General features: G+C 31.5%; 2 protein-coding genes and 1 pseudogene across 3 annotated transcripts; all 3 read left to right on the top strand.

Annotated features, from left to right (window-relative positions):
• Positions 1 to 14,232: 14,232 nt before the first annotated feature.
• Positions 14,233 to 17,625, top strand: LOC106340131 (transcription factor bHLH66). Of its 2 annotated transcripts, XM_013778991.1 has the most exons (6): positions 14,233 to 14,586; positions 14,687 to 14,857; positions 15,010 to 15,075; positions 15,428 to 15,493; positions 16,415 to 16,471; positions 17,034 to 17,625. In XM_013778991.1, exons 1-6 carry the CDS (start codon positions 14,290 to 14,292, stop codon positions 17,421 to 17,423), a joined length of 1,047 nt encoding a protein of 348 aa, XP_013634445.1. In that variant the 5' UTR covers positions 14,233 to 14,289; the 3' UTR covers positions 17,424 to 17,625. The 2 variants fall into 2 exon arrangements, with proteins under 2 accessions (XP_013634445.1, XP_013634446.1); XM_013778992.1 differs by lacking the exon at positions 15,428 to 15,493.
• Positions 17,626 to 20,115: 2,490 nt separating this feature from the next.
• Positions 20,116 to 21,303, top strand: LOC106341330 (F-box/kelch-repeat protein At1g64840-like). Its single transcript, XM_013780115.1, has one exon. The coding sequence runs from the start codon at positions 20,116 to 20,118 to the stop codon at positions 21,301 to 21,303; it is 1,188 nt and encodes a 395-aa protein (XP_013635569.1).
• A 4,815-nt stretch (positions 21,304 to 26,118) lies between these two features.
• The window catches only part of LOC106338929, a 6,520-nt pseudogene continuing 4,867 nt past the window's right edge, over positions 26,119 to 27,771 (top strand).

Raw genomic sequence — 27,771 nt, 5'->3', positions numbered from 1 at the left:
ATATATATATATATATATATATATATATATATATATTATTCAGAAATAAACAAATTGTATATCATATACTAATTTTATATATGAATCATTACTGTTCTACCGATCGCTTTATTAATTACATTTTGGAAAACATACCGCTTTTGTATCATAATGCTTCTATAGCAAACTGGTATTACTTTGTCATCAGCTCTACCAATCAAGACCATAGTTCAAAAATTTTACGAAAAGAAAATTTGGCAGAATTCATTCTTCAGAATTAATCTTTTATCAAAAGGAAACATTCGAAACAAATGCCAAAGAAACCAAAATACACAGAGAAACACATTAACAAAACATAGTAGATAGAAATAGAACTAGTCTAAACAAAAAAACACACACACAAAAACGGAGCATAGACCCACCACCTAAATCTTCCGCCGGAAACAGTGAGTGAGTGATGTCTACCAAAAGTGCAAGATGTGCCCATTTCCTAAAGAACTTGTAATAATTGTTTGGAGTGTTTGGATTCGTAAGGCGTTGGAGAACCTCATAGATGTTGAATAATGAATGAGTAGGTGTAGGTAGATAGTCCAGTCTATTCGTTATTTAGAGATCGAAACTTAACCTGTAGAAAATAAAATATAACAACATACGCTACAAATCAAATCCAAAATAGATATTCCACATACTTTTAACAACTTATTCAATAAAAGGTTTACCAATCACGTATTTTTATTTTGAAAAGTAAAAAATATATTTTGACAGCATATAAGCCCACATAAATTCAAAATTAATGAACTAAAGTGTTATAAAAAATCCAAAGTTTTATCAAACATTCCATTCTTTTTAAATTGATGTATGTTTTGGAATTTTCAAATATATCAAAAACATATTGAATTTTGATTTTAAATGTTATATGCTGTGATTAACTATTTCCACACCATTTAACCAATCAACATTTAATAAATAAAATTAATTTCTTTGACGTTTACAATTTACCATTATTACTAAAACATTGATCATTTTAAAGTCCAGGGAATAACTTTTATTTTCACTTACAAGAAACTATAACATGTATTAGAGTCACTAGTGCTACATATCATCAAGGGATATAAACCAACATACAAATATCATGTTACTTTGTTTGAAAAAATGTGAACATTCTTCTACGTTTACTTTTTTTTGGTTATGTTCCATGTTTACTTTGTTAATATACAAATTATTTTGAAAAAATTATACAGCTATTTGTTTGTTTTTCAAATATATTTATAAACTTTCTTATTTTCATTTAAATTACTAAAGCGAAACTGTTCATCTAATTGAATTTTAATTCTATTTGGTAATTGAAAAAATTACATACATAAAATCATATGTTTATATATTTTCTACTTTATTATCTTATTAAAATATTAATAAATATAGTATTATTGATATTTATAATTTCTATTTGAAATATAATACACATTATTATCTATACACTAGAAATTATTTGATAAAATAATAATTTGTATTTTATAGCAAATTCGCTTATAGATCTACAATTTCTATCATACCATATAATTTTTACTATAAGATACATGGAATTATAACATTTACCAAAAACTGAATATGGTTTAGTGTAACTTATCAGCTATCACTGCTATCGTATTTTGGACAAATCTTGATTATAACTCTCTGTTCCCCGAAAACTTGATCAAACCTCGAAATTAAACCAATAAATAATTTTTTAAAAAATATTCCATATACATTTTCCTACGCTAGAGACATAAGTGTCCACACAGCTTGCCTCCTTTGCTCAGATGGATATGCCATGACCACCTGTTCTTTCAGTGTCACTTTTCTCGCCAAGTATGGGGTACTCTAGCTGCCCGCATACGGCAGCATCCTCCTCTTGAGCTCGGTTCTGCAATCGATTGGGTCCTCCAGACCCAAACGCCTTCTCAGAACCCAACCTCGACCATCATCAAGCTCCTTCTCCAAGCTTCAGTTTCTTATATTTGGAAGGGACGCAGCTCCCACCTTTTCACACAAGTATCCTTTTCACCAGCATCTATCCGCATTTCGATTGACCGCCATTTGAGAGTCCGGCTTCTTGCTCTCCCTCCGTCTTCTCCACCAAGCATGTCATCTCTCTTTGATTTGTATTTTGGTTATATTAGTAGTCCTCTCTAGTTATGTCTTTTTTCTTTTTCTGTTTGGGTTCCTTCGAGAATTCCAATTTGTATGCTCTATGCGCCAATAAGTTATATTTGTATGCTCTATGCGCCACCGCGGCCACACACAAAAACTTCTCTTCTCAAGCTCTCTCTCCGATCAATTTCCGGTGGCCACAGAGAACCCTCTCTCGCGACATGGAAACGAACAACTCAGCAACAACCGCTGCGAGCAACCTCGCGACCTTCAAACAAACAACTATCAGCGACATCATGTCGCAGTCGCTGGTCGCTGACGAGCGACCACGAAATGAACAAGGGAATTGTAAATGCATGAATATGATGTACCAAAAAATCGGCCTTCTAAAGCTTTCAAATCATCTTCCCAAAAATGTAGGATTTACATCTATTCTTTTTAAATCTGTATTATTGTGTTCATATTGAACTAAATTTATAGATTCAAACTCTATGTTTTTGCATTATTACTGTTTTAGGCTAAAAAATATATTTTGAAATATTTTCGAGAACAAACTATTTTCAAATTTTCTAAATGTACATTTTAGATTTGAAAACTTTTTGTTAGTATAGACTTCTAGTGAAGTCTACTAAAATATGATTTAATTTTTTCATCTTATGTTTTTTTCATAATTGTATCTTATTTTGCATGTACTCTTTTCGAGGACTTCATTTGAGGCATCAAGATTATGAATAATCAAAGAATCTGTAAATAATTATTTTGATGCATAATCTATAAAATTTCCTTTGTAATAATTTATCATTCTAAAATATTCTGTAAATAATTATTTTGATGCAAGTGGACTATAAGTTACCTCAGAGAGATATGGCAAAAACATAAACCAGATTTTTTATTTTTATCTGAAACGAAGCAAGACACAGACTTTGTTAAAGACTTTCAATCGCACTTTGGATATGATAGCTTGGTAACAGTGGATCCCATCGGGAGGAGTGGTGGTTTAGCTCTCTTCTATAATAACGAGTATCAAATTAGGATCTTATATTCAAGTAACATGATGATAGATATGGAAGCGGTGGCGCTTGGAAAAAAGGTTTATTTAACTTTTGTTTATGGATATCCGGTCCAAAAGTTGAGGGAACATTAGTGTGAAAGGTTAACTAGATATCGGCTCTCACGCTCAGAGCATTGGTTTATTATTGGAGATTTAAATGACATTACTGGTAATCATGAGAAAGAAAGGGAATCTCTAAGAAGTGCAGACTCGTTTATCCCTTTTAACAATATGATCAGAGACAGTGGATTATTAGAGTGTCTGGCTCGGGGAAACAAAATGTCCTGGCAAGGACGGCGGGGGAAAGGGAAAGGGGCAGTGACGGTCCGATACCGTCAAGATCGTGCTTTGGCAAATGAAGATTGGCACACTCTATTCTCATGTTCGTATACAGAATATTTAGGGATGGTAGGATCTGACAACCGACCCGTAGTAGCCTTTCTAGAAGACAAAGTGACCAGATGGAAAGGACAGTTTCGGTTTGATAAGAGATGGATTGAACATGAAGGTCTTATGGAATCGATTGCCATGGGATGGTCTGAAGATAATGATGGAAGTGGGGGAGATATTGTTGCCAAAATAAGTAATTGTCGTCACGAAAACTCGAAATGGCGGAAAGCCAACCCACTATATGGAAAGGAAAAAATAAATGATCTTCAAAAAGTCCTGGAGGAGGTGCAGACAGATGATAATAGATCACATGAGGAAATTTTAGAAGTATCTAGGAAAATGCAAGACGCATATAAGGATGAAAAGGAATATTGGCATCAGAAGAGTAGGAATATGTGGTACACATCAGGGGATCTCAATACACAATTTTACCACGCTTTAACAAAACAACGACGTGTTCGTAACATGATTGTGGGTTTGCATGATGATGCGGGAAATTGGATTACCGAGGACAACGGTGTCGAAAAAGTGGCAGTAATATTTCGAGAAACTTTTTAGTACCACTTCCCCCATCTGAGTTTGATAGTTTTCTGGCAGAGATAATACCTAGTATCACTACACAGATGAATCAATGGTTACTAAGGGTAGCGACAGAGGAAGATGTCTGAGAAGCTTTGTTCATGATGCATCTTGAGAAGGCACCATGACCGGACGGAATGACATATTTCTTTTTACAACATTCGTGGCACATAATTAAGCGAGATTTGGTTGAAATGGTAAATACTTTTCTGGTATCAGGAGAAATGGATCCAAGGTTAAATATTACTAATATATGTATGATCCAAAAATAGAGAAGCCTACAAAGATGATGGAACTAAGGCCAATAAGTCTATGCAATGTAGGATACAAGATCATCTCAAAGGTTTTGTGTCAACGTTTGAAAACTTGTCTCCCCTCCATCATTTCAGAAACTCAATCGGCATTTGTGGCAGGAAGGCTGATATCTGATAATATACTTATAACTCATGAAATGTTTCATGGCCTGCGAACCAATACAGCATGCCAAGGAAAATACATGGCAATTAAAACAGATATGAGTAAAGCGTATGACAGGGTGGAGTAGGACTTTATCTACGCCCTTTTACGGAAATTGGGTTTTGACCCTCACTGGATTAAATTAATGAGGGAGTGTATTTCTTCGGTGCAATATCATATTTTACTGAATGGTCAACTGCGGGGTCTCATAATTCCACATCGCGGTTTACGTCAAGGGGATCCTTTATCCCCATATCTTCTCATTATGTGTATTGAGGCCTTAATTTCGAACTTCCAGAAGGCTTAGAGAGAGAAACAATTAACGGGAATGAAGGTAGCCAGAGCATGTCCATCGATATCTCATCTGCTCTTTGCAGATAATAGTCTTTTCTTTTGCAAGGCACAAAAGGACGAGTGTCAAACAATTCTCAGGATTTTAAAGGAATATGAGGAGGTCTCGGGTCAACTTATTAACTTCCAAAAATCGTCCATTCAATTTAGACATAAGATTGAGGAAGCCTACCGACAGAAGATGAGAGACATTTTGGGTATACAGAATGTAGGGGGCATGAGATCTTATCTGGGACTGCCAGAAAATCTTGGAGGTTCCAAGATACAAGTTTTTAGTTTCACGTAGGATCAGTTAAATAATAGGATCAATGGATGGACTTTTTTTTTCAAAAGAAGGCAAGGAAGTGATTATAAAATCATTAGTAACGGCTTTACAAAATCATGTCATGTATTGCTATCGATTACCAAAGGCAATCATGAAGAAATTGACTACCACGGTAGGACGTTTCTGGTGGAGCCCAGGGAGAAGTACAAAAGGTATGCATTGGAAATCATGGGACAAAGTATGCGAAAGTAAGGATGAAGGAGGTTTGGGTTTTAAAGATATCACGGATTTTAATATGGCGATACTCGGCAAACAGTTATGGCGATTAATAGAAAAGCCAAACACATTATTTTCACGAATCTTAAATGGACGGTACTACATGAATGTCTCACCCCTGGAGCCAATCCGATCATACTCTCCGTCATATGGCTGGCAGAGTATTGTTTCAGCTAGATCTCTGGTAAGCAAAGGACTAATTAAAAGGGTGGGATCAGGATCATCTATAGCTGTATGGAATGACCCCTGACTCCCAACCACTCGCCTGAAACCAGCAACTAAAAATCAACATGATACCTATCCAGACCTTACATTGGACTCTCTCATAGATTCTGCTTCGCGAACTTGTAACTCGCAGGCTATTCGGGCTTTGGTAGATCCCCATGATGTGAAAATGATAGAAAGTATACCACTGAGTAGGACTCAAGTGGTAGATAGAGATGGATGACATTTCATAAAGAATGGGAGATACACGGTTAAATCAGGTTATCAAGTGGAACAGGTCTACCCAGATAAGGAAAAACCACTGAAAGTGTTTGGACCCATAGTTGATATTTTGAAGGCGTTTTGTTGGTCAGTACGATGTCCACCGAAGATAAAACACTTCTTATTGCAACTGGTATCAGGGTGTATAGCAGTGAAAAATAATTTGCGAGCAAGAGGAATACAAGGAGAAATATGTTGTGCCAGATGTGGGGCTCAAGAGGAATCAATTAACCATGTCTTCTTCGAATGCCCCCCAGCGATTCAGGTGTGGGCGCTATCAAAAATACTGTCTAATCCTACAATTTTTCCAACTAATGCGCTCTTTACAAATATGGACCATCTTTTTGAAGTTACTCCGAAAATAGAAGATCATCAATTTGCATGGATACTATGGTATATCAAGAAAGCAAGAAATAACAAAATTTTCAGTAATTAGGATATGGATCCCAGGGATACCCTTGGCCTGGTAGAAACAGAGTCAACTCTATGGACTGAAGCACATGGACTGAAGATGTAGAGGGCAGTACCAAATACAGGGACAGAGCCTCTACCGTCAATTCCCTGTCGGTAGTGCTTTTCAGATGGTTCTTTGAAAGAGAATGAGCTTATGGTTGGACAAGGTTGATATAGTACTCTAGAAGGCTTTGATGGTTTGATGGAGGCAAGAAATGTCAGGGCTAGTCTGTCTCCCCTGCATGCGAAGATGAAAGCACTTCTTTGGGCGATGGAATGTATGAGGAACTTACGTCAGGCTAAAGTCACATTTGCAACAGATTGTTCTCAATTGGTGAAGATGGTTTCGGAATCAGAAGAATGACCAGCTTTTGCAATTTACTTGGCAGAACTCAAGATCCTGAAAGAAAGTTTTCTCAGCTCAGAAATCATTCATATATCGAGGACGCACAATGCAAAGGCGGATAGCTTAGCACGCAGTGCCAAGAAACAGCCATCTTTCGTGGTCCACATGGATGTCGAGCTCCCCTTTTGGTTTTCAGAGTCAATATGAATCTGATTATGTTGTTGATAAAAAAAAAGTTATTTTGATGCATAATCTATAAACATTGTATCCATATTTTGTTGTGTTTCATTTGTACGATATTAATAATTTTTGTTAACTATTAATTTTTCACAAGATACTCGAATTATCTAATCAATTAAAACCACCATAAGATAAAACAATAACTAACTCACATGTAAGAAATAAGAAAATCTATACAAACTTTCCAAGAAGTTTCAAGAGTAAAACTAATCACAAAACTTTCCAAATGTCTCAAGTGTATATTTCAAACAATAAAAATACAAAGGCAGAATTATAAGTAAGTCTAGTTCTGAAAAAATAGACCTATTAGTTAACACATTAACTTTTGAGATTCATTCAAGACCATTAAGATTTATTAACACACGCTGTAAAACAATTAAATCATGAAAAAATGATGAATAATACACAAATGCATTTTTAATAGAATTTTCAACGTAAACTTCCACTGCAGTCTACATTTGTACGTCTTCCACTGCAGTCTACATTTGTAGACTCTAAAAAAATTCTATACTTATTAGCTAACAACATAGTCAACAAAGATTTGATAGTTTCATAATTATAACAAATAATCTTTTGAAAATCATTCAAGATCATTAGGATTAAGTAACACACACTGTCAAACAATAAAATCGTAAAAAAACACTTTAATGGATAATACACAAATCAAATTTTAATATAGTTTTTTACGTCGACTCTATATTTAGTTTTCTGATTTTATTTATTTGTACTTAATATTTATTTATTTTTTATTAAAAAAGCTGACACCTCATCACTTTTGATCCATAAATAAATAGTTTCGGTCATATTCTTGATGATGAATAGGTAAGCTAAGTTGAAGGTTTTTCGTGATATAGATGTCATGTTGAAGGTTTAAAATGTTAATTAAAAACATTAAAAGTTTAAAGTGTTAGTGATCGCCTATTCGAAGATTTTTTTGTGATTTTCTTTCAAGTTAAGCGTAGCCTTTATTAGGACAAAAGCAATCATCTTCAATTTATTTCGCTTTAAAGCATTCCAACTCATTGCTATTTTTGATTATATAATAACATTTAGAGAAAAATGACTTCAACCATTGTTATATCTTCTTCTAAAATAGATATTGTTATTTTTCCCTCTATTTATAGAGTAAGAAATATCAATCTTTATTTTTATTCTATATTTTAAAGAATGATATTATAGAAGAATACATTAGAGTAAACTTCATCTCTATTATAAAGATTCTTTATTTTAAAAGCAAAAATAGCAAAATACGCTAGAGGTGATCTTAGGGAAAAAAAAAAGTAAAATACGATTGTCCATCGGTATAACATATTTCAATTTATGTGGAATATGCGGATTGAGGTGTAAAGGAGGAAATGACAAAGACGTATACCAAATTATACTTATATCTAATTAATTTAGTTTTGTTTAGAAGAATGTAAAAAAGATATTTTATGACTTCGATGTACTTTATTAGGAACAAACAAAAACAACTAGTAGTATCATATTAACTTTCTTCTAAAGTATTCCTATGTCTTAGTAATAGTATACTTAATTAGCTCATCGCTCTCTTCCTCTGTCTAGCTTTGTTGTGTAGTACATTAAATAATTGACCAACATTTGCAGTAATCAATGAGTGTAATTAAAGCCCATCTTTCTCTCCTTGTGAGTTTGTGCGAACGCAGAATGTCCCATGTGCTTAATCAAGCAGAACATCTCCTTATAAAACAATAAAACTAATCCCATTAGTATACTTTCTTAAATAGTTTCACTCTACCACCAGTATGACATTTATCAAAATCTACTATCAATATCTTAATAATGGATGCAAGAAGATAAGAACATAGTATGAAAACAAGTAAATAAGAAAATAAATAAGAAAGTAAAACGACACATAAATCGAATGTAGTTCAATAAATCAGCTATAACCGTAAGTAAACAGAAATATATTATTATTCAAAGCTAAATATATGTTGTAGATCATTAGAGTCAGAAAAACTTAAATATAATCCATCTGTTTCAATATACAAGTTGTGAAAGTTTTTTCTTGTTTCACACTATAATTTGTTTAATTTAATGCCAAATACAAAAAAAATGAAACAGAACTAAAAAATTTAAGGTAAAAATTAAATATAATTATCACTAGTCGTTCTCTCTTTCAAATTAAACTAGATCTTGATCCGTGCGACTGCACGGGTACATGTTTTACAGTATATATAAACTTTAGAAAACGAAAAATTTAACGATTGCATCTTAACTACTTTTGTTTATTGTTTAAACTATGTATTTCATCATTGTGTCATGTAACAGGGACGTCCGTAAAATGTTGTAAGCCATAAACATTGTAGTAATAATTTTAAGGTGAGCGGTAAATTCGATGACATTTCAAATTATTTGATCAGTTGAATAATCAATATAATAATGACCGGTTTGATAGTCCATAAAAAATTAAGGTTTGTATGTTGGGTAATTTTGTTTCTATTATTGTATATCTGTTTTTTTTTTAAACATTTATATGTGGTTTATACATAACTCTAGTGAATTTATGTAGTTTTGGGTTTGTATGAAATGGTATTCTTATGATCAGTTATGGTTTTGGGTGTGTATGACTTGGTTTGATCTCTAATCTCACGTTTACATTTTGTATGTATATCATATTTCTTGTTTGATTAGCATTTGACCAACATAAAAACACGTCTAAATATATTACAAAATTACAGGTCTATTCGTGTATGTTTGTTTTTATATAAACTCATTCGTATAGTATATGTAGATTTAGGAAGTTAATTATAAAATATTAAATTAATACATTGCTATCAATGTTTCCAAACAATCTTTTATTCTTTTTTTACTATTATCCATGTTTCCAAACATATCTAAATGGTACTTATACTTTAATAAGATAGATAGATGTTAAAGAAAAAAAGTATGTATCTTAATATTTGTGTGTTTTAATCAAAACAACACTTATAATTTGAAAAAATACGGAAATAAGAGTCTTTCAATTCAAAAACTTGTGCTAACAGATTCGTGGATCTAGATTTGGTAAAGATGATAATATGTTACAAAATTTAAAGCATATCAACAAATATGTTGCATTGGTTTCCTCACAAACTTAATCAAGTAGGACTCATTTCATTTGTTAAGATGTCATATTATAAATTCAAAAAACATCTATTATAACGATTTTGTTTTCACCGATTTTAAACCTATAAGGCGATAACACGAACGGTGGGAAGTGACGCTGACGCCAACACGAAGACTCCATATGCCTTAGATTTTTTTTGTTAAAGAATGTCCCGCGCATTGTTGGTTTATAAAGTACGACATGTATACGTATTTCGTATGTGTATGTGCACATACGTAGGCATATATGAAACGTAGATAAGCATATATATTGTTCAGTTATAAACATGAGAGAATCGTGACTTGGAAAGATTATTCATTGAATTTGGTCGAATGCGTGAACCAGTATATATATATTTATATATGTGTGTGTGCGTGCGCGCATGAGTGTGGCTGATATACGTGTGTTAGGTAAGGACATATTTATTCGGAGTTCTTAGGATGTGGTTTTTAGCGTACTATAAACTGTCTCTTAACTTTAACTAAGAAAAACTAAGAACCGTCTCTTAAATATCTTTAAAGAATGAAAAACTTCCTCACCTATAATTTGTTTGATGAAAAATAATTCATATTGTGGCAATGGAAAAGGAAAACAGCAATTTTCAGACTACAGAAATGTAAGGCTACAAACTAAATGTATAAATGGATCCAAAGAGAAAGTGATAAGAACCCGGATACTGATTCACAATATGTATTTATCGGAATCTGTTTAATCTTTAGAAAAACTTGTTATTTATTTGAAAATAAAGAACGGTGATTGTGGCACACTTTAAAGAATATCTAGTTTTACGTAGAAAATTAGTTTGATGTCGTGATTACTTATAAATATTTCCAAAAGATAAGTTACTAAATAGTCTATATTGATACTGAATCTCTTTTTTCGTTTAATATGGAATTTCATTTATATTAGTATCATATATATTGTGATTATAAATTTCAAATAGCATCATCTCGGGATAGGATGTTTGTAATCTTGGGGACAAGGCAAAAACAGAAGAATTTCTAGAGAACACTTACTTATATGATGGGATTGAGAATCAGTGATGAATGTACCAAATCGAGTTTTAATAATTACTAGATTTTGATCCGCGCTTTAGAAGCGCGGGTTTATTTTAGAATTAAATAAATGATTTTTACACAAATTTTTGTATAAGATAAAATATAGATTTGAGCACATTTATCGGAAACCAAGAAATTGAACCGTACCATAAAAAAAAACAAAATTAAACTGAATTTCATATATAACCGAGCGGATCCAATATCTCTAGAACCAAAAAACCATGACAGAATCAAAAACTAAGAGTATCTAATTTTTTTAAATACAAATTATATACCAACAAATATTTGTTATATTTAATTTTGAAATAGCCAAATATCTAAAAATATTATTTATAAACCGACTTACCCAAAAAAACGAATTACCCATTTTTTATTTAAAATATTAAAAATTATCAGAATTATTCGTATTTTTGTCCAAACAACCTGAATAACCCGATATTTAAACTAACCAACCCGAATTATCCAATTTTTTTATTATAAATCTGAAATTACCAAAAACCATATCGAACTGGAAACAAATTGGAGCCGAATTTATTTTGGATATTAATTGGTTCCTAACTTTGATACCCGAACCAAAGTAGAAACCAAAATAACTTAACTGAAACCGAACTATACTTTGTAAGTACTTGAAGAATTTCTAAATTTCTAAAAACACAACACCAAAAACCAAAAAAAAAAACTGAAACCAAATGTTGATGACTAATAATGCACTACATTTAGATGGCGTGAAAAATTATGGTACTTTTACAAAGTATTTAAATCCTTTTAGTTGGATATATATGTGGTTTATAGACGATTTAAGATATAAGCAGTGTTTTCATACACGATTTAACCCGCAGTCGAAACGGTAAATTTGGTAACCATATATAATATGGTTTCGATTTAATGAAAAAACTCATTAACTAAAAATGCAATAAAACCTAAAAACCCGCCATTAACCCGTGAACCGACACATGTTGATCCAGTAAAATCCCAGAAAAATGTGATTAAACTTCTCATATACTTTTTATTAGTATAAAAAATTAAATAAACTATTTGATTTGTCATATAGAGTAAATACATTATATTTATGTTATGCATTTTAGTTTATGAGTTTTGTAATGATCATATTAAAGTTACATTTGTGAGTTTTGAAATTAATATGAGATTTTAATAATTTTAGTTATATTATTATAATATAACTATGTAAATAGATGAAATCTCTTTTTTTTTCCCAAGTGAAATAGGATTCTCTTACACTCTCAGATTTTATGTATATATATATATACACTAACGTGCTTTTTTAAGTAGATTTATTAAAACTGATTCTATTTTAATAGTATTGATCTTAGATATTTTCATCGTGAAAAGATAAAATATGTGTGTATAGTTTATTCCATTTAGTATATATAGATGAAATATGGTTAGTTTTTCCCTGTAATGTTGAATATGAAGAATTCGATGTTAGATTTTTGAAAGAAACTCGAGGAGTATAAAAACTATTGAAATTCGTAGAACAAATTTAAGTCGTTAATAGACTATCTTAAGATATAAAAACAGATGAAAACCAACTAGAGAAGAAAATATTTAATCTCTTGCTATTTGCCGTGTTATACATTATATGTTTTTCTTTTCAACTGTTATACATTATACATTAGTTATACATCCCTTATATATATTAAAAGAGAAACATTTTAATAAATACGTTCACACTAAACTGGACACATGTCACATGTAGAAGCATTATAATAAATGCGTTCACACTAAAAAAGACACATGTCAAATGTAAAGAGATTCTTAGCCAAACGCTACATAAATATGTTCACACTATGTATTTTACGTTTTTAATATAAATCTCACATGCATGGTTCTTATTTACGTTATTTTTACTCTTTACGAATAGAGCTGGACAAATTATTCATAAATTTTGATTTGATTCGTTATCCGTTTTGATTTGAACCGAAAAATCAGGATATCCTTTACTCTACGAAGCAAATCAAATACTAAAATGCAATATCCGTAAAAAAAAAAGCAAATCACAAATATCAATATTTATAGGAACGAATATCCAATTTGATCTGTTGTATGCATATATTTAAAGAATTATATATAAGTTAAATATTATAGTTTATATAAATTTTACAATATTTTGTTTTAAAAATAATTTCATTTTAAGAATTTTATTTTTCATGTGTTATTTTGAAAAATATGTCATTTACTATTAATTAACAGTATCTTTATATATTTATCAACCATCTTTATATACTTTTACATACACATATATGTGCACATTGACGTGAGCACCTTATAACTAAGTATTTACCACAATTGAAATATCTAATTTTTTGGAAGTTAAAATATTCTTTTTCTTAATGCTTCTTTCACTATCGACCAAATTGTAGTAAAATAATTTGTCTTAATAATTTTTTTTTTCTTTTTTTAACTATTATCCGTTTAAAAACTATAATATGAAACCATTGGTTTGACATCATGACTATCTAAGATTCATAGCATGAAAACAAACAAATAATAGTTATTTTTAATTATCACAGGAAAGAAAAAAACCAAAACATCAAACATTTTAACCGAACAAACCAAATAAGTACTGATTTAAAATGATAGGTATATTTTAAGAGATTAAAAACCAGAAAACAACCCAAAACCGAACCGATATCCAGATTAAACAGATTAATATCTCTTTATTAAAAAATAACAAAACTAATAATCACATTTTGTGTAAGGCGCGGGTTATTAGCTACTTATATGTTATATGTGAATATCTTCTTCAACGACTATTTGAATTTTTATCAAGCTGTAGGAAAGAATAATTAAGATAGTCTATAAAGGTAAACCAAAGTTAAACGGAAATTAAAGGCAATGATAGTCATCGATTAATCATCATACAGTATGGGTTGCTAACCAGAAAAAGAAGTGTTTTGATTCTTCTTTTCAACCGATCACAAAAATGATATTAGTTAATTTTTTATCATTATTTTTTTCAATCCCTAAACCTTTTAAATAATGGTATTTTTTTTTTTTTTGGTAACAACTTTAATAAGTGTATTAACCACATTTCTCTTTATAATAGTTAAGCCCAACCTCTCAACATTTACAACTCCTTCCTCCGAAGAAAAAGTGTGGAAGATGATGGACTCCCTTCTAACTCCTTCAACTTTTTCCCATATGCAAACTCCGGCGACTACTTTCGACCACGAAGACTTCCTAAACCACATCTTTGCCTCCGCTCCATGGCCCTCGGTCGACGAAACTCATGCTCCTCAGCCTCCTCCCTCTGATGGCTTCCTGGACTCGAGGAATCAACAGATCATGATGATGCCTTTATCATCTCATCATCAAAACGACAACGTTGATGGCTCCTCCGCCCATGCTCTTTACAATGGCTTCTCCGCCACCGGGTCTCGTCCTTTCCACATCCCTCAGGTAATAAACCTAAACAAATCTCTCTCTCTCTCTAGGTTTCGATCTTGATGGATTTTTTTTTTGGGCAACCGATCTTGATGGATATTTATGATGAATTTAGGGGTCGGGAGGTGGACCGATGCACCAACAAGGCCAAAGGCAAAGGCAACCACAACAGCAAGCGAGTGCGTCCACAGATACTGGTGGTACTGCGGTGTCTCCGTCCCAGAGTAGGACTAAAGTCCGAGCTAGGAGAGGTCAAGCTACTGATCCTCACAGTATCGCCGAGAGGGTTCGAACTATTTTTTAATCATTTTTTATCCTGAATGTTTTTCGTTGCATTTTAACTCGTATCTGTTACCGAGAAAGGCGTAGACATTTTTAATTTTGAGAAGAAAGTTTAAATCTTTTTTACTATTTTCTGAAAATTGTTTTATGGGGCAGTTACGGAGAGAGAGAATTGCGGAGAGAATGAAAGCTCTTCAAGAACTTGTTCCTAACGGCAATAAGGTATTTTATTTAATTCATTTTCAGTTTTTTTTTAATATATAAAAGAGAATCGATCATTTAAAAACTAATTCACTACTCTGATTGTATATGCATGATCCAATATCATTTTTATGGAAAATTACAATTTATCCCAAAATTGGGGTTTAGCAAGTAAAATTAGTTTTTTTTTTTTCATTCTCATATAATTGGTGGTTTACACTCTAAATATAAAAATATCAGTCAAATGATTAAACACTGATCAGATTATTAATTAGGCTACAATAACAAAGCTAATTAATGCAGTAATAAATGTGTTAGGATCTCAGTTCTGACAGATTGTTTTTTGTGTATTTACATAAATAATAATTGGCAGACAGACAAGGCATCGATGCTCGATGAGATTATAGATTATGTTAAGTTCTTACAACTCCAAGTCAAGGTGAATCTCTCTTTTATATTTCTCTTACACTCATAATTTCATTTGGTTTCATAGAACAAGAAATAATCTTTTTTTTTAGAAACTAAATTTACGATTTATCATAGTCACTTCAGTATTGATGGAAGATTCTTTCTTTGTCTAGTAGTAGTTGACATATTAGACAAAAAGAAAAGCTGACGTATTTACACTATTTACATAGCAGTTAATCAAATATGGGCCTCTGCAACTAAAATTCCTTATGCTCCCTCTCCTTTAATTATTATTGTAGTTTGTCATCTACACTCCTGGCTTAATGTCTACCGTATAACCTCTATAAATTAATCTTCGATAAATTAATAATTCCTATAAATTAATAAATTTTACCGGTTCTAACTTGTACCGGTTTAAAATTTGACATAAATCGATAAAATAATAAAATAATAATTTTTTAGAAAATTTTATGTAAATATATGGTCCCATTAAAATTATAAATTAATAATTTATATTTATACATATTTTATATAAGTAAAAACTTATTATTATATTTTATTATTTTATATTCACGATGGAATTATCTTTATATTTTCTTAACAATTAATATATTTTGATGAGATTTAGTAATATTATATCTAAAACTACATTTAAATTCTATGCAATTTATATTATATACACCAAATATTATAATAAATTTAATATAAATTTCAAATTTTAAAAAATAACAATTAATTTCTATACACTAAAATCAAATATATTCTTTTATCGTAGAATAAATATATCTTAAAATAAAAAATCTAAATAAAAAAACTTTTGTAAATTAATATTTCTATAAATTAAATAAATTTTAAATTCCCAATATTATTAATTTATAGTGGTTGTACTGTATTTCTTTAGATTAAATAATAGTGAGTCGGTGTACTAATCCGTTAAATTATTGCGTTTTAGGTACTGAGCATGAGCAGATTAGGTGGTGCTGCTTATGTTTCTTCTCAAATCTCTGAGGTAATTAATTTCACTACTGCTCTTCCTTTCAAAATATCTAGTAATTAGCATCCAAGTTAATGGAGATAATTAAGAAATATATCATATAAATTTTGCCTAACAGTGCATTTCTCATATAGTTAGATATGTTCTGCGTTAAGTATATTTTTGTGAAAAATAGATAAGTCTTGCAAGGAGTTCAAAACGGCGAAAAGACTAAAGAGAAAACATGCGTGCCAACTATAACTACTCAGGGCATCCGCATTGGAGTTTCAAGACAAAAGTTCACACGTTTTTCGAGAAGAAAAAATATTAAAATAATCGGATTTTAATGAACCCGGCTCGTGCAGATTCGCTGGAGTGAACCCGGGTCGTTACTGTTCAGCGGGCCCCACGCCACGTGGCGGCCCGCTATTGGTCAATTTTTTTTTTTTTTTTTTTTTAAAAAAAAAAATCAAACGAAAAATAAAAAATAAAAAAATAAAAAATTCACATGATGAACCCCAAGCTGCTCTTAGGGTTTCACCTTTTTGTCTTTATCTTTTAATTTTATTTTGAAATGTCTTTATTTATATTTTTTCAGTCAGGTGGGTCCCACGGGAGCGCGTCATCCGCCGTCGCCGGGGGTAACCAGCCTACAGGAAACTCCAACGACGGCTTGACGATGACGGAGCATCAAGTGGCGAAGCTAATGGAAGAAGACATGGGCTCGGCGATGCAATACCTTCAAGGAAAAGGTCTTTGTCTCATGCCTATATCTTTAGCCACTGCCATCTCAACCGCCACGAGCCACACGCGTAACTCTTTGATCCCTGGAGCTGGCGACGTCGGAGGTCGCCCTTCTTCTTCCAATCTATCCGGCAAGACCGTACAGACAATGAACACGTTGAAGTTAAATAGCAACGGTAACGGCATGGCTGAGGGATCCTCGTCTATCGCCGTCAAAGAGGCGGTATCCATTTCGAAGCCGTGATAACCATTCTCTTTTTTACTTTTGCGGTTATGCAAAGAGATACCAAAACAAAACATAAAAAGTGGGTGTTTTGATGTGTACTCTCTCAACGATGCCATATTTCTCGTAGAGTTTTGGTTCTTTTACTTGCTACTACAAAACCACATTACATTTTCCCCTTTAAATACTTATGTTTTACTAATATAATAAGAACATAATTATCGCTGAAACCGGTGGCATGGTTTTTTAGGAAACCTTTTTTGATTTTTTTTTGTGTGAAAAAAAAAATTCAAAAACGAGCTAATCGCGGACCACCACGTGTCAGTAGGACCCGCGAACAGTGCAAGAAACACTCCAAAATTGGTCCTTATTTCATAATTTCTGTGACCGATTCTTATGGTTTTTGTGGGATCCACGCAATAATTTTTTTTTAGAACCCCACTAAGGTTCGGCGATAATGGTGGCCTAAAGTAGGTTAACGATAAACTACAATTGTCAAATATTATAAATAACATAACTGCATGATCTGATTGGTTTGTGTCAAACAAAGAACAAAGAACTTATGTTCAAAAATATATGCAAAAATTAGAGTTTTAAGCGAACGATAGTTTAGGAAAATATATATGGGGTTAAATGAATTTTAGTATCAACAAATTCAAAGGGTTCAGGATTGAATCTCATACGGCCGGCGGCTCAGGGTGATGATGATTAAACTTGGATCCTCATAAAGAACGTATAATTATCGGTTGTAATATTGTTTATGATTCTCGTAATTTGTAATAGTATATTTGACAAAATAAAATATGACGTAAAAATGAGTTTGAATACATAAAGTATGAATTAGTTAGTTTCCTCCTCCTGTGTTGCTTTTTTACCAAAACTCATGCGTTATAGGGGACTCTCTATGACAATATAAGTAGGCAATTATGACGTTGTATATCTTTTTTAACACTGGATAATTATGATATTATAATTTATGAAAAATATTATTTCATGTTCAATGATTCTAGCTTTGTTATATACGAGGGTTCATGTCTGACTGTATCAGATTAGCCGTCCTATGAAATTCACGTTTAACTATATTCCTTTCAGCATGCTACATATTTCTTTTTGTTTTTGTTTTTAATTTATTAGAAGGTTTGGTCCCAAGCTCTAATTTCTCAAACCCCGAAGCTACAACATATAATATTAGTTTTGTCCCGGGGAGATTATTCAAACTGAGAACCTTTGACACAATGACCAGAATTCTTTCTAATTGAACTAATGATCTATGGTAATGCTACTGATCTCGAAATCCATACCTCCTGATGTATATCTTTATTGCTATTTGACATAGTTTATGGTTTCCAAGTAACAACTGTAAAGTTAAACCGTTCTTAGCAAACAAAAAAAGGAAGGCCGATATTCTTCGGCTGAAACATACAAGCAAAAAAACAAATATAATCAATACATTGTATATATCTGTGAAGAGAAATATGTAACTAAAACTTACATGTAGATAATTATGTTGTATATCTTTGTTGTAACCAAGCTTGGAAAACAAAACAAGGAAGGCTCGGCCGGATGCTATTCTTCAGCTGAAACATGCAAGCAGAAAACAAATATGATTAAAACATTGTATTTTTGAAGAGAAATATGTAACCAAAACTTACATTTAGATTACAAAGAAATGAATATGAAATCTGAGAATATGTAAAAATTAATGTTTCATAAATCATTAAGTGGCAACTAAGCGTTTTTATAAGAGATTGTTGATTAGACGGATGTCTAAATTAAATATTTTAGCATAAACAAATTATTTTGTCGAAGTCAGATTTCCAGATTAAGCGTCCGTCTAGACCGATTTAAGAACACTGGTAAAAACACACATATAGTGAATATAATACACAAATGACAAATGATTCGGCTAAACTAATTATAGGTGGTGTTAAGAAATTCACATAAATTAAAAATAATATTTATTTCCAAAATAATTTTTTTACTTTATATATATTAAGGATATTTGAAAGATTGAGTGAATAATTATAATATTTTAAAATTAATAATCTAATTTAGTTTGTGAATAATTATTTACTTTTTGAAAAGTTTGTTTCCTTCATATAATACTTACATATCTTTTGTTTCGTTTTTGAAAGATTTTTTTTTTAATTCCAAATTTGTTTAAATTTCTTTCTTTATGTTAATATTAGTGGTAAAAGTTTTTAATATTTAATTTTAGTTGATAGACTTAATATATACGTCTACAATCATGCCAATTAATTGACACCACGTATGACCTTATGTTAATTACTTACCCTTACTTTTTACGTAATAAGATAAGGTTGTAATAAACACTACATTTGACTTCCGGGTTACCAAAATAGCATGAGGGGAAGAGGGGAAGAAACCCTCCTCTTCATCAATAGCTACTTCTCGACCTTTTTTTTTGTTTAAGGAGAGATCTTGTCTGACTTCTAAGGCTCTAAGACTTTGGTCCAGTTTGTTTGGTACGTAAAACTAGGTTCTCTTTTTATCTTTTAGTATTGGATTTGATACGATGTTTTCATTGTTTAATGGAAAATCTCATTGCTGTAGTAAATTCGGATCGGTTTTGGATCGTAGAGTGTTAAGATATAAACCATCTGTGCTCGATATGTTTACAATATTAGTAAAACCCTAAGAATTCTATTTATTTATTTTCAGATTCTTTAATCGCAGCTTTTCATCAACAACCATGCTACAATCTGCAATAAAAAAGAAGACATCATCATCATCATCATCATCATCCGTTTCCATGATGCCAGACTGGTCTCGTCTGCCAGAGGAGCTACTGCACATTATATCCGAGAATGTGGAGGACTGTTTCGATATTGTTCATGCTCGTTCTGTTTCCAACTCGTGGCGATCCACATTTTCCTTTCCTTGCACGTTACGCCGCCAAAGTTACTCTCTTCCTTCCTTCGCCAACTTCCCTAGCGAAAGCAAAGACTTGTGCACCCTTGAGAAGATCCCTTTGTTCCTCTTTAGAGTCCAAACTCCTCCTCCTGCCTCTGTTTCTGAGTATTTTCTAGGAGGGATAGGCCGAGATGAGTCAGAGGATCTGACAGAACTTCCATCTCCTCTTCAGTGTTCAGTGAAAGTGAAGATCCCAGGATCTGATCCAACTTTGATGAACATGCGTGACGGCCAGATCTTCCCTCTTGGCCATCAGTACAGAATCAGTTGTGATTCTAAAGACTACAGAACCGTAGCTTTTCTTCAGCTAAACCAGGAGGGAAGAGAAGAATTCATTGTGCTTCTCGGCTTCGGTAGATTTTTTTTGGCGTTAAGAAGTTCTGAAATGAAGTGGAAGCTGGTTATGGGATTCAGAACTCCTTCATCTGACGATATAGTAACTTTCAGAAGCAGGTTTTATGTAACCGTTCGTGATACGAGTATGACTATGATGTATACTTTCAGGATAGATCCTTTCTCGTTGCGCATGACTCCCTTGATGCCCATGAAACCTGTGGGCTCGCTAAAATATCTGGTGCCATGTGGCAATGATGACGAACTTTTCATGGTTGAGAAATTCCTCTGTTTTTCTAATGTATTAGATTTTTGTCGGTTAACATGCAAAGTGAGTAGGCTACAAGAGGAGACGGGTATATGGGTTGAGGTCAGTGACTTAGGAGACCGCGTGTTGTTTATTGGACGCTTTGGAAATGTCTCATGCTCGGCTAAGGAGCTTCCTGATGGTTGTGGTGTGAGTGGGAACTCAATTCTGTTCACAAATGAGCTAGACAATGGAACATACGTCTATAAATATGGAGTGGATACAGGAAGAGAGGAAGACGATATCAACTGTTGGAGTTTCTCAGGAGAGAATCGTGTGACTATCCTCAGTACATCTCCCGTGGTGAGTTTCCGTGTTGAACACTAAGCGGGTAGAAATTTTACATTGGACTTCGTCATATGTTGGTGTTGTTTTTTATTTGTTGAAAACAATGTTTTTTTTATTGGACTTAGTCATCTGTTGGTTCTGTTTTTAATACTTAAGGTTAATTTTTTCATGATTCTTGTTTTAGTATATTTTACTATTTTAGTTCTAAACGTTAGGGTAGGACGTCGATACTTGTTACTTGGTTTATCTGTGCTACTTGATTCGTACCCTTGAAAAATTAAGTGTTCGGCGTTGTTAATTCAAGTAATAAGTCCACGAAGTTTAATATATGCAAAAATAAATCAAGTATCAAGTATCACGACTTTTTCAAACGATCGGCCGTTATTTGTTTTATTACTTGGCGTTGGTGTTGGATCTAAAAATATGTATTACCCATTAAAATAATTTTTTAACTACTGCACTGTAATAAAAAATCAAAAAGAATATTAGTTTTAGGTATTTAATGACACACTAAAGAAAATTACTTGAACGAACTAGATAGAGTAACATGTATATGAAAATAAAAGTATTTATTCCAAATTTAACTATACTTATAAGTTTCGGTACATTTCATATTAAAATTTTAAATATAAATATCAAATATTACCAAACAACTTCCAAATATTTTAAAATAAAGACAAGTGCTTGACTAACAAAGTACTTGATTGGAACACGTACAAATACAAGCCACAAAGGTATCTATCTTATTAAAGTAAAAGTATCTTTAGAAATTGTTTGGAAATATGTATAGCAGTAAGAAAAAAAAATATAATATTGTTTGTAAATATGGATATCAGTATACATTAAGAAAAAAAGTAATAAGCTTATGTTATTAAAAAAAATTGAAAATTCATTATGTTATGAAAAACTATATATCTACCAACTTTAAAATATATGAAAATACCCCAATCTAATTACCTAAAAAAATCTTTTTTTCTAAAATAGTCATAAAACAAAATTTAAACTTTATATACATATTTCAAAACAAAATATTAATTTAAAATTGTTTTATATCAAAAATTGATTCAAAATATACATCTATTCAAAAATTGATTTTTACTAAAATATTTTCCAACAAAACATTATAAAATTGCTTTAAATTTATATCAGAAAAATACAATACATACCCCAATTTCAAACACCAACTTAAATTATGGTTTTATATTTCACATTAATTTTTAAATATATAATATATATGATTATTTATATGATGATACATATAAAATACTATTAATTTTATGATTACTTATATGATGATAGATATAAAACATGATTAATTATATAATGACACATATATGATATATAATGCTGACATGAAAAACAAATAGCAACATATTTTGAAAAATATAATATATTATACTTATAAGAAAAACAAAATAACATTTAGTAAAAAATAATAATATAACACTTTCAACTTACAACAAATATATATATTTATATAACAGATGAAGTAAACACCCGTGCGGGTGCACATTCCAAATTTAACTATAGTTATAAGCTTCGGTACATTTCATATTAAAATTTTAAATAGAAATATCAAATATTACCAAACAACTTCCAAATATTTTAAAATATAGACAAGTGCTTGACTAACAAAGTACTTGATTGGATCAAGTACAAATACAAGCCACAAAAGTATCTATCTTATTGAAGTAGAAGTACTTTTAGAAAGTGTTTGGAAATATGTATAGTAGTAAAAAAAATATAATATTATTTGTAAATATGGATATCAGTATATATTAAGAAAAAAGTAATAAGCTTATGTTTTTTTTAAAAAAAATGAAAGTTCATTATGTTATGAGAAACTATATATCTAGACCAACTTTAAAATATATGAAAATACCCCAATCTAATTACCTAAAAACATCTTTTGTCTAAAATAGTCATAAAACAAAATTTCAACTTTATATACATATTTCAAAATAAAATATCAATTTAAAATTGTTTTATATCAAAAATTGATTCAAAATATACATCTATTCAAAAATTGATTTTTACTAAAATATTTTCCAACAAAACATTATAAAATTGCTTTAAATATATATAAGAAAAATACAATACAAACCCCAATTTCAAACACCAACTTAAATTACGGTTTTATATTTCACATTAATTCTTAAAAATATAATATATATGATTATTTATATGATGATACATATAAAATACTATTAATTCTATGATTACTTATATCATAGTACATATAAAATATGATTAATTATATAATGACACATATATGATATATAATGCTGACATGAAAAACAAATAGCAACCTATTTTGAAAAATATAATATATTATACTTATAAGAAAAACAAAATAATATTTAATAAAAAAATAATAATATAACACTGTCTACTTACAACAAATATATATTTATATAAAAGATAGATGATGTAAAAATGAGTTGAGTACATAAATTATGAATTAGTTAGTTTCCTCCTCCTGTGTTCTGATTTTTACCAAAACTCATGCGTTCTAGACGACTTTCTATGACAACATAAGTAGACAATATATTATATATTCTTTTTTTAACATTAGATAGTTATGTAGAATTATTGTTTTACATCAGACAATTCTATCTATCTTATGAGGGTTCACGTTTGAGTGTATCACATGACTTGTCCTATGAAATTCACGTTTATTGATACTTTTTGCGTCTTGTTGTAGATCTTTTCTAAGCATTTTCTCCATTCATTTTCATAATTATGTCTTTTATAGAACTCGGAACCCAAACTTCATGGTGTATATATTTGTTGCTATTTAACTTAGTTTATGGTGGTCAAGTAACAAATGCAAAGTTAAAACCATTCTTAGCAAACAAAAAAGGAAAGCCGGATACTATTCTTCAGCTGAAACATGCGAGAAGGAAAACAAATATAATCAAAACATTGTGTATATATATATATCTGTGAAGAGAAATATCTAACCAAAACTTACATGTAGATATGTTTTATATCTATATATTATACTTATAAGAAAACATAATAATATTTTATAAAAAATAATAATATAACACTGTCTACTTACAACAAAGGACGGACATGTCAGTAAACAGATGATGTAAAAATGAGTTGAGTACATAAATTATGAATTAGTTAGTTTCCTCCTCCTGTGTTCTGATTTTTACCAAAACTCATGCGTTCTAGACGACTTTCTATGACAACATAAGTAGACAATATATTATATATTCTTTTTTTAACATTAGATAGTTATGTAGAATTATTGTTTTACATCAGACAATTCTATCTATCTTATGAGGGTTCACGTTTGAGTGTATCACATGACTTGTCCTATGAAATTCACGTTTATTGATACTTTTTGCGTCTTGTTGTAGATCTTTTCTAAGCATTTTCTCCATTCATTTTCATAATTATGTCTTTTATAGAACTCGGAACCCAAACTTCATGGTGTATATATTTGTTGCTATTTAACTTAGTTTATGGTGGTCAAGTAACAAATGCAAAGTTAAAACCATTCTTAGCAAACAAAAAAGGAAAGCCGGATACTATTCTTCAGCTGAAACATGCGAGAAGGAAAACAAATATAATCAAAACATTGTGTATATATATATATCTGTGAAGAGAAATATCTAACCAAAACTTACATGTAGATATGTTTTATATCTTTGTTGTAACCAAGCTTGGCAAATAAAACAAGGAAGGCCGAGTCGGACACTATTCTTCAGCTGAAACATGCAAGCAGAAAAACAAATATGATTAAAACATTGTATTTTTAAAGAGAAATATATATGTAACCAAAACTTACATTCAGATTACAAAGAAACAAATATGAAATCTGAGATTATGTAAAATTTAATGTTTCAGAAATCAATAAGCGGAAATTAAGTGTTTTATACGATATTACTGATTAGGCAAACGTCTAAATTAATTCTTTTAGCGTAAAAAAAAAGATCATTTCGTCGAGGTCAGATTTCCCAACTAGGCGTACACCTAGACCAATTTAAGAACACTGGTAGAAATACTCATCTAGTGATTATAATACACAAATGACAAATGATTTGACTAAACTAATTATAGGTGGTGTTAAGAAATTCACATAAATTAAAAATAATATTTATTTCATAACATAATGTTTTTATTTTATATATATTAATGATATTCAAAAGATTGAGTGAATAATTATAATATTTTCAAATTAATAATTGCTGAATTATCTAATTTAGTTGGGAAATATTTATTTACTTTTCTAATAGTTTGTTTCCTTCATATAATACTTACATATCTTTTGTTTCCTTTTTGAAAGATTTTTTTTAGTTCCAAATTTGTTTAAATTTCTATCTTTATGTTAACATTATATATAAATCTAAGTGATAAAAGTTTTTAATATGTAATTTTAGTTGATAGACTTAATATATACGTCTACAATCATGCCAATAAGTTTTTTTAATATGTTAATTACTTAGCCTTACTTTTTATGTAATAAGATAAGGTTGTAATAAATACTACATTTGACTTCCGGGTTACCAAATTAGTATGAAGGGAAGAAACCCTCCTCTAATCTACTTCTCGACTTTTTTGTTTATATTACAGAGAGATCTTGTCTGACTTCTAAGTTTCGAAGACTCGAAGAGCATGTTTATTCGGGGTCATTAGTGAGGTTCTTAGTGCGTGGGCTCACACAAAACCCTTAAGGATCAGTTACAAAAACTACTAATTAAGATCTGATTTTAGTGAGTTTCTTACATTGTTCGCGGGTCCTACTGATTCGTGGCGGCTGGTCCAGTTTGTTTGGTACGTAAAACTAGGTTCTCTTTGTATCTCTTAGTGTTGGATTTGATAAGATGTTTTCATTGTTTAATGGCAAATCTTATTGTTGTAGTAATCTCGGATCAGTTTTGGATAGTAGATTGTTCTGATATAAACCATTTGCGCTCATATATGTTAAAAAATTTAGTAAAACCCTATGAATTCTAATTTTTTTTCAAGATTCTAGAATCTGCAACAATAAAAGAAGACATCGTCATCATCATCCGTGATGCCAGACTGGTCTCTTCTACCAGAGGAGCTACTGAACATTATATCAGAGAATGTGGAGGACTGTTTCGATATTGTTCATGCTCGCTCTGTTTCAAACTTTTGGCGATCCACATTTTCCTTTCCTTGCATGTTACGCCGCCCAAGTTACTCTCTTCCTTCCTTCGCCAACTTCCCTAGCAAAAGCAAAGGCTTGTGCACCCTTGAGAAGATCCCTTTGTTCCTCTTTAGAGTCCAAAATCCTCCTCCTGCCTCTGCTTCTGAGTATTTTCTAGGAGGGATAGGCCGAGATGAGTCAGAGGATCTGACAGAACTTCCATCTCCTCTTCAGTGTTCAGTGAAAGTGAAGATCCCAGGATCTGATCCAACTTTGATGAACATGCGTGACGGCCAGATCTTCCCTCTTGGCCATCAGTACAGAATCAGTTGATTCTAAAGAGTACAGAAGCCTAGCTTTTCTTCCCCTACACAAGGAGGGAAGAGAAGAATTCATTGTGCTTCTCAGCTTCAGTAGATTTTTTTTGGCGTTAAGAAGTTCTGAAATGAAGTGGAAGCTGGTTATGGGATTCAAAGCTCCTTCATCTGAAAATATAGTAACTTTCAGAGGCATGTTTTATGTAACCATTCGTGCGAGTATGACTACGATATATACTTTCAGTATCGATCCTTTCTCGTTGCACCTGAGTCACGTGTTGCCCCTGAATCATGTGGGCTCGCTAATATATCCGGTGCCATGTGGCAATGATGAAGAACTTTTCATGGTTAAGAAATTCATCTCTTATTCTAATGTATCAGATTTTAGTCGGTTCACATGCAGAGTGAGTAGGCTACATGAGGAGACTGGTCAATGGCTTGAGGTTAGTGACTTAGGAGACCGTGTGTTATTTATAAGACAGCAGGGAAATGTCTCATGCTCGGCTAAGGAGCTTCCTGATGGTTGTGGTGTGAGTGGGAACTCAATTCTCGCTACAAGAAAACATATTTTTTACTAGGGCAGTATTCGTTGTAAATTCGTCTGAAAGATGTTTCGTTGTTAAACGTCCATCGTAACGGAGGTTTCGTCGTAAACGACTCGTTACGTTTACGACGAAATATATTCCTCGTAAAGCGCATGGAAAGAATTCGTCGTAAACGACACGTAAGATTTCGTCGTAAAGCCCACGTAATGATTTCGATATAAAGCACACGTAAATACTTTCGTTGTAAATCACTCGTAAACATTTCGATGTAAAACCCTCGTAAATCTTTCGATGTTAATCACTCGTAAACATTCGATGTAAACTCCATGTAATGTTTACGAGATGAGGTTGCTCGGCTGTTGATGAGGTTGCTCGGCTGTTGACGGGTTGGATCGGACTTTTGGGGATCTCGTACTGGAAACCCAAGAGCGGCTCGTCTCTCACTCAACATTCTCTGCATAACCGGGTTTTCCACGGCCATCACGTCTAGCAAATCCTCAAGAGAGTCTAAACGAAC

The sequence above is a fragment of the Brassica oleracea genome, chromosome C4 (genome assembly GCF_000695525.1).
Source record: "Brassica oleracea var. oleracea cultivar TO1000 chromosome C4, BOL, whole genome shotgun sequence".
Lineage (NCBI taxonomy): Eukaryota > Viridiplantae > Streptophyta > Magnoliopsida > Brassicales > Brassicaceae > Brassica > Brassica oleracea.
The sequence above is the reverse complement of the archived record's forward strand: the minus strand, read 5'-3'. Positions and strand labels throughout refer to the sequence as shown.

Excerpts from the sequence above, each read along its gene's own strand:
- LOC106341330 (XM_013780115.1), top strand. The coding sequence starts at position 20,116 with ATGCTACAATCTGCAATAAAAAAGAAGACATCATCATCATCATCATCA.
- LOC106340131 (XM_013778991.1), top strand. The coding sequence starts at position 14,290 with ATGATGGACTCCCTTCTAACTCCTTCAACTTTTTCCCATATGCAAACT. Across the intron at positions 14,587-14,686 it reads GTCCTTTCCACATCCCTCAG|GGGTCGGGAGGTGGACCGAT; the intron begins GTAATAAACCTA and ends TGATGAATTTAG. Across the intron at positions 14,858-15,009 it reads CTCACAGTATCGCCGAGAGG|TTACGGAGAGAGAGAATTGC; the intron begins GTTCGAACTATT and ends TTTATGGGGCAG.